The sequence below is a fragment of the Leptopilina boulardi genome, unplaced genomic scaffold, assembly GCF_019393585.1.
Source record: "Leptopilina boulardi isolate dan_hultmark-lab unplaced genomic scaffold, ZJU_Lbou_2.1 LbouV2_278, whole genome shotgun sequence".
Classification (NCBI taxonomy): Eukaryota; Metazoa; Arthropoda; class Insecta; order Hymenoptera; family Figitidae; genus Leptopilina; species Leptopilina boulardi.
In genome coordinates, this window is record NW_026137838.1 from 4,324,476 (window position 1) to 4,332,810 (window position 8,335).

An 8,335-nucleotide genomic window follows, 5' to 3' on the forward strand; every position below is an offset into this window, starting at 1 on the left:
TTTCGTATTAGTATATTTATTCGATATTTAAAAAAAAAATAATTTAATTTTTTTTTTTGTCGAGTTGAAGAAAATTTCAGTATAGAGGAATATGTATGCGTATATGTAAAGAAAGGGTCGTGTAAATTGCTGTCAGTTTAATGGATTTGAATAGTTGAAAATAGTTGATGATGATAAAAATTGATTTTGATGAGTGTTAAGGATATTGATAAGGACTTTTTAAATAATTGAGAGATTCCGCACCGCCTCTTCACGACGTGGTTACGCCCCAGTTCGGGCCTGCCCTCCGTTCGACACCGCCCCCGTTCGAAGAATAGGAATACAGAAACCTCAAGGAATTCTTCATCCACAATTTTCTTCCGCGAGTTCCATTGTCCACGAGGTCTCTCTCTCTCCACCCTTTGCATTTATATATTCTTTCGCTTCGCTAAATCCTTCATTATTCGTTTCCCCTTTTGTTTCTTTGACACGCTTTTATTTAGTGGAATTTTGAAATAAAACGTTTTTTTTTACTTTTGAATGCAGTAAAAATAAATTGCAGTCTGATAAAAATTTTTTTATAATTTTTATTATAAAAAGTAAACCCTCTGTGAGAGTTTATTATTGTTGGGTTTTAGTAGAAAAAGATAGTTTCGGTCTGACGAATTGTAATTTTTGACAATAGTAGTAAAAAATAGTTTTAGTCAGACGAATTGTAATTTTTAGTACTAGTAGTAAAAGATAGTTTCGGTCAGACGAATTGTAATTTTTGGCACTAGTACACTCAGAGAAATGGTATATTTATCTCCGAGCCTACTAACTCATTTATTTGTTGCAAATATATTTTATTTCATTGAAACAAAAAATTTATTTGAGCCAAAGAAAAATTTATTTCTGCCAAAAAAAATTTTTATTTACGCCAAATAAATAAGTTAGTAGGCTCTGAGACAAATATACGTTTATTTAACTCAAATATATTTTATTTGGTTCAAATAAATCATTTCTCTGGGTGTAGTAAAAGATAGTTTCGGTCAGACGAATTGTAATTTTTGTCACTAGTAGTAAAAGATAGTTTCGGTCAGACTAATTGTAATTTTTGGTACTAGTAGTAAAAGATAGTTTCGCTCAGACGAATTGTAATTTTTGGTACTAGTAGTAAAATATAGTTTTAGTCAGACGAATTGTAATTTTTGGCGCTAGTAGTAAAAGATAGTATCGGTCAGACTAATTGTAATTTTTGGCACTAGTAGTAAAAGATAGTTTCGGTCAGACGAATTGTAATTTTTGGTACTAGTAGTAAAATATAGTTTCGGTCAGACGAATTGTAATTTTTGTCACTAGTAGTAAAAGATAATTTTAGTTAGACGAATTGCAATTTTTGTCACTAGTAGTAAATGATAGTTTTAGTCAGACCGAATTGTAATTTTTGAAACTAGTAGTAAAAGATAGTTTCGGCCAGGCAAGACTATTTTTATTTTTCTATATGATCAAAAGCTAATTTTGTAATAAAAAAAGATAAAATGTAAATATTTGACAAAAAAGGATATAAATTAATATTCGAAATTTAGGATTTTAATTAAATTATAATTAAGTTTATAATTATGAAATTAAATTTTCCAGTGTAAATGTATAGAATTTAGGAATATTGACTGTAGTTGAAAACCTTGATTGTTCTTGTCTTGAGTTTTGTGTCAAAATCGTTATAACTCTCTTCTTGAAAAGGAAACCAGACATTTGATAATCCCCACACGTGTTTTTGTGAATCTGCCGCATAGTGAGTGATGTAGGGTACATCTTCAGTTTGGAGAAGAACGAGATGATTCTCGGCCTAAAAAAAAGCCGAAATTTAATTAATAGGAAAATTAATAGTATAATTTTCGAGATAATTTAGACAAAATATTTTTTTATTATTTTTTGTATTATTTTTTATTATTAATTATTATTAATTTAAATATTTTTAATTGTATAATATTTAAATAGCAAGAAAGTGACAAATAACCGTTAATTCCAAATTAGAGTCCCAACGAACGCTTGCTTTATCATTTATCATAAAATAGTGAAGTCCTTGTTTTTTATCACAAAATAATCCTGATGATGAACCAAGTTTTTTCCCGTGCCAGGAAATATTTGCTGATTTAATTATTTTCTGCAAAAAACAAATTTATTTCAAATTAGTTAAAAAAATTTATAATTAATAATAAATAATATGAATAATTAATAATAATTATTGTTAACAGTTAAATAATAATTATTATTAATAGTTAAACAATAATAATTATCAATAGTTGAACAATAATTATTATTAATATTTAAAAATAATAATAATTATTAATAATTAAATAATAATAATTAAAAATGAATAAATAATGAGTAATAAATCTTAATATACCTCCGTTGATTCTTCCATTTCTTGAAGATCTTCTAAATTGAGACTAAAAAGATCATGACTGGGATAGCCGGTAAAATATAGAAGTGAACTTTTACAACAAATTGCTAAATCGGAACTGTATACTTTTGGTATATATGAATCGTGTTCCAATTTAATTCTCCACCATCGTTGATGTTCTAAAAATATAATTTTTAATTAGTGATAAATTTTATAATTTATTATATTTATAATATAATATTTTATAATTTTTTATACTTTCAATATTAGTAATTTTGCTTCAATTTTTCTAGTCGTTTCAATTTTTTTTAAAATTTTTAATTTTATTTTATATACCTAGACTGTATACAATGATAGATTCATCTCCAGGGTCCCCAATGTAAGCCCTTGTGTCATAGGAGTCAGTATAAGTGACAAGGGATCTTAAATTTGCAGTAGAGACGTTCGATAATTCTATTCTTTTAAGCTATAATAATTTATTTATTATAATGATGCTACTCTATCTAAATCTGAATTAGTAAAAATGTTTACTTTAAACTAGTGACTCACTTTTTGCTTTTAAATTAGTTAAATTTTACTAATTGTTAGTAAAAGTTACTAATAATTAGTAAAATTTTACTAATTGAGAAGCAAAAAGTGAGTCACTAATGTAAACTTTTTTTACTAATTCAGATTTAAAGAGTATAGAAAATTTAGATTTTATTTTTGAGGATTTTGGAAAAAACTATAATCCTTAAAAATCAAGAAATTTTATTAATTTCACAATAATACCTCTTGATTGTTCCTTAATAAGTGATAAATAATTATTTTTGGCGAACATCTTTTTTCTGTTGGTACATCTAAAACCCATAGACGTCCTTTTGAGTCGATATCTAATGCTACCACGCATCGAAGAGATCGAAAACAATTATCAATATTCGATTGAGAATTCGAATTAGGAAAAGGTCGTAAAGCAAAATTTCTTTCATCTTCACTTATTTCTGGCCAAGGTGCTTCCACTAGTGTATATCGTTTATTTTTTATGTCGTTTTTTCGTCTGCAATTATAATAAAATGTTTCAAAAAAAAATTTATTATAAAAATTTTATTTGCGCTAAATAAAATTTTATTTGTGTTAAATAAATATTTTTTTTATTGAAAACAAAAAAATGATTAGACTCTGAAACTGATTTTTTAGTTAACTTGAAATAATTTACCTGGGAATAGCTAGAAAAGCTCTGTCCCTCCAAATAGTGAATCTCCAAATAAGAGCATCGTCGTCTAAATTCACTGAAGTTAAATTCCAAGATGATGATAATAATTCTGCATTAGAAAAAAATTGAATACAAAATAATAGAAAATACAATATCATATTATATATATTAATCATTTTCACTTTTTTTATCATATTTAAACTATACATATATATAACTAAATACACTTCTCACGCTGTCTAAGCTGACAATGAAAAATATTATATATAACTTTTGCTTGACATAACATTTGTCATGTCATCAAAAAATCTTTTTATTTGCACAAGTTCTTGTGGATATATAATGTTTCAAGCAAAAGTAACAGTACAGCAAAAATTATAACTATAAAATAATTCTAATTTAATATTATACGAATATATATTTCTCTATATACTTCAAACCGCGAATTTTTGTTTGGTAGAATTTTTATTTTCATTTATAATTTACAAGACTTTATTTAAAAGAATTTAAATTTAATCGAATCACAGAAAACTAAAAGGTATTAAAATAAGCTGCAACACTTCTTATTGCAGCTTATTTTAATACCTTTCAATTTTCTGTGATTTTAATTTAGTATGAATTCTCATTCAATCGAATATTTTATGTGATTTGAATTTCTAAATAACGAAAATTCCAATTTACAAAATTTTAATTTGTCCAAATTTTTATTTTTACGATTTTTTTTATTAATAGAATTTTTAAGACGCCGAATTTTCATTTGTCCGAAATTACATATGTACTCTCTAAATTTAAATCAGCGAATTGATCGAACAAACAATCGGCAGAAAGATTTCGGCGCAATTTTTAAAATTGATCAATTAGAAATTATCAAGAAATAATTCATGATTGGTTAATTTTAAAAATTGCCCCGAAATTTTTCGGTCAATTGTTTGTTCGATCGCATTTGTAATTTCGGACAAATGAAAATTTTGTGTCTTAAAAATTCTATCAATTAAAAATTTGTATATACAAATAAAATTTCGGACAAATAAAAACTCGGACAAATTAAGATTCGGTGAATTAGAATTTCTGTCATTCGCTTAAATTAAAATTCTTTTATATAAAACGTTATGCAAAATAAATTTTGTTAATTACTAATATTTTAAAATAAAAATTTGAATTATAATGATTTTTATGAGGTATTAATGCCCTCACAGAAAATTAAAAGGCATTAAAATAAGCTGCAACGCTTATTATTTTAATCCACTCTCTAAATCTGAATTAGTAAAAAAGTTTACTAATTTGAATTAGTGACTTACTTTTTGCTTCTCAATTAGTAAAATTTTACTAATTATTAGTAAAATTTTACTAATTCTAAAGCAAAAAAAGTGAGTCACTAATTTAAATTAGTAAACATTTTTACTAATTCAGATTTAGAGCACACAAAATTAAAAGTATCAAATTGATACCAAAAATATCAAATTGATAAAAATTTTTATATCAATTTGATATTTTTGGTATCAATTTGATACTTTTAAATTAGTGTGAGAGCAATTTTGCTTATTTTAATTCAAAAATGGATTAAAATAAGCAAAATTGGATTAAAATAATAAGCGTTACAGCTTATTTTAATGCCTTTTAATTTTCTGTGGCTCCTTATAAAAAAAAAATAAAATAAATATAAAATTAAATTTTAAAGAATAAATGAAAATAATTTGATAAAAATAATATAAACAAAAACTAAAATAAAATATTAATATAAAAAATTAGTATCAAATCCTATATATAGGACCAAATTCTAATCGAATTGAAGTATACAGAGAGCGTAGGGGAAAAAAAATAAAAGAAATTTCTTAAACTCGTTCAGTAGGTCAGCAGAAATCTGTGTTTTTCGCGCACGCAGCATCCAAATAATGAGACTTGTTCTGCGGAGTTGCGTCGGTTGTATATATAAATATATATATATGTATATCTTCTTGGTGAATTTCAATTGGTTTCCCAAGATGAGTAGGGTTTGGCCCACCCCTATATATATAGTTTCTCAATGGGTTGAGAAGGGGATGCTAAACACAGAACCCTAAAGACCCTCATTTGAGTTGGGGTGCGGAGGACATGCGTAAGAGATTCGTCGCGTGTGCTCTTTCGGTGCGTGAAACGATATTTCCCTTTTGACGAGGGTTGTCCTACATGTCCCCCGCGAGAATGGACCAGCCCGGGCGCGCGATTGGCTTTCTGCGCGCGGGGAAAACGTGTTTTGTTTAATATAGGCGAAAACATGAGACTATATACATTGATTGGATGACTATATATATATATAAAAGAGATGAGCAAAGGAAGATGATAGAGGTGGGGGGGGGGCCCAAGATTGACCTCAAAAAGGAGACAAGATAGAGAAGGGGTTGGGCATAGGGCAATTCGCGGAACACGTGTGGCCGAAAAGGGTGCGACCTCGCGGCACGGACAGCCCTCGGGGAAACCGCGCCCACGCATTTTCAACAGGAACACAGAAGACGGCAGGAGTCGCTTCATTTGGCCTTGGCCTTGAAAACGAGATATGCTGGAAGAAGGGGAGGGGGTGGGGGGGGGACCCTTCTCGAGGGCCGTGATTCACGGAGGGCTTCATTCCTGTGCCGACCCATCTGGGAATGGTCGTTCTCGCACACTTATATTGTATTTTAGTCCGGGTTCTTCGTTGACCGTATTTTCTGTCTGGTTTCATGCCGCGCGCGTGTAGTATGTCCGATATATATACAGGCAGCTTAAGAAAAAGGGGCGGAGAGAAACTGGTTTTTAACTGCACAGGCGGTCCCGTCTAATTGGGAATTATTTCTGGTATAATGCACAGCATCCTCTTGCGTTTACCTCTTCTTTTTTTTTTTTGATAAGATATGAGGGGCAGCGAAAGAAATTCGCGATTTTTTTTTTATTGGCGAGAAATGGAAATTTTGTAGGAAAAATGTTGAAATTTTATTTTTTTGAAATATTTGCATTCTTTGCTGGAATATTTGGAATATTTTTTTTTTAATAAATATTCATGGAATATTGCATAAAAATATTAGCAAATTGTGTTTAATGATAGTATTCGCGTAGTGTTTTATATGTTCCAATATTGTCATTCGAAAAATTTTTGGAGTTTTTCTTATATTCTGTAAATTGTAGTGATAATTCGTTTACTAATTAAAATTAATAAAAATTTCTACTAATTTTTAGTTATTTATTTTTACTCAAATTTTTAGTGAAAAACAAATATTACTAAATCGAATAATACTTTAGTAAATATTAATTGAAAATTTCTACTGATTTTTAGTTGTTTTTCTAAAATTTTAGTAAAGAATAAATATTACTAAATGGAATAGTAATATTAGTAATAGTAGTTAAAAATTTCTAATTTTTAGTTATTTTTTTACTACAACTTTAGTAAAGAATAAATATTACTTAATCAAATAGTAATATTTTACAAAACATTAGTGAAAATAACTAAAAATAATAAATTTTTACTAAATAAATAAAAAATTAGAATAAATTAGAATATTACTAAATTAAATAATAATATTTTACAAAACATTAGTAAAAATAACTAAAAATTATAAATTGTTACTAAATAAATAAAAAATTAGAATAAATTAGAAAATTACTAAATTAAATAATAATATTTTACAAACCATTAGTAAAAATAACTAAAAATGATAAATTGTTACTAAATAAATAAAAAATTAGAATAAATTAGAAAATTACTAAATTAAATAATAATATTTTACAAAACATTAGTAAAAATAACTAAAAATTATAAATTTTTACTAATATTTTACTAAAAATTAGTGAAAATTTGGAACAACTTAAAGAATGAATATTACTAACACAGAAAATTAAAAGGCATTAAAATAAGTTGCAACGCTTATTATTTTAATCTAATTTTGCTTATTTTAATACCAAAATGGATTAAAATAAGCAAAATTGGATTAAAATAATAAGCGTTGCAGCTTATTTTAATGCCTTTTAATTTTCTGTGAAATCAAATAGTAATATTTTACAAAACATTAGTGAAAATAACTAAAAATTATAAATTTTTACTAAATAAATAAAAAATTAGAATAAATTAGAATATTACTAAATTAAATAATAATTTATTTTACAAAACATTAGTAAAAATAACTAAAAATTATAAAATTTTACTAAATAAATAAAAAATTAGAATAAATTAGAATATTACTAAATTAAATAATAATATTTTACAAAACATTAGTAAAAATAACTAAAAATTATAAATTTTTACTAATATTTTACTAAAAATTAGTAAAAATTTGGAACAACTTAAAGAATGAATATTAGTAAATCGAATAATAATATTTTACTAAACATTCGTAAAAATTTCTTCTAATTTTTAGTTTTTTTCTACTACAACTTTAGTAAAAAAAATATTACTTAATCAAATAGTAATATTTTACTAACAATTAGTGAAAATTTCTATTAATTACGATTATAGTGTTCGAATTTTCACTAATTTAAATTTAGAGAGTAGGAATATTCCTAATATTTCAATAGAAAATTCCAATATATTTTAAAAATATTATTATAATTATTATTATTATTATTATTATTATTATTATTATTACAATTATTATTTATACAATTATTATTATTACAATTATTATTATTACAATTATTATTATAATTTTTACTCCAATTTAACAAAACGGTTGTGAATTCAATAATATTTCCACATGAAATTGTTTAAAAAAATTACTATCATAACAATACTTAATTTAAATATTAAATTATTGAATATTTGCAAATTATTC

The 8,335-nt window shown here is 25.5% G+C and overlaps 1 protein-coding gene across 1 annotated transcript; it reads right to left on the reverse strand.

The window, feature by feature from the left end:
- Nucleotides 1–1,529: 1,529 nt before the first annotated feature.
- LOC127281774 (uncharacterized) lies at nt 1,530–3,774 on the reverse strand. Its single transcript, XM_051305662.1, has 6 exons — nt 3,561–3,774; nt 3,137–3,401; nt 2,702–2,831; nt 2,369–2,544; nt 1,979–2,125; nt 1,530–1,807 (listed from the first exon to the last, which is right to left on the reverse strand). Exons 1-6 carry the CDS (start codon nt 3,764–3,766, stop codon nt 1,616–1,618), a joined length of 1,116 nt encoding a protein of 371 aa, XP_051161619.1. The 5' UTR covers nt 3,767–3,774; the 3' UTR covers nt 1,530–1,615.
- Nucleotides 3,775–8,335: the final 4,561 nt, after the last annotated feature.

What these genes read in the sequence shown, in the direction of transcription:
- LOC127281774 (XM_051305662.1), bottom strand. Translation starts at nt 3,766, where the DNA reads ATGTATAGTTTAAATATGATAAAAAAAGTGAAAATGATTAATATATAT. An exon ending in TATCATTGTATACAGTCTAG is followed by an intron (nt 2,545 to 2,701) that starts GTATATAAAATA and finishes TTATATTTTTAG; the next exon opens with AACATCAACGATGGTGGAGA. An exon ending in AAATGGAAGAATCAACGGAG is followed by an intron (nt 2,126 to 2,368) that starts GTATATTAAGAT and finishes TGTTTTTTGCAG; the next exon opens with AAAATAATTAAATCAGCAAA.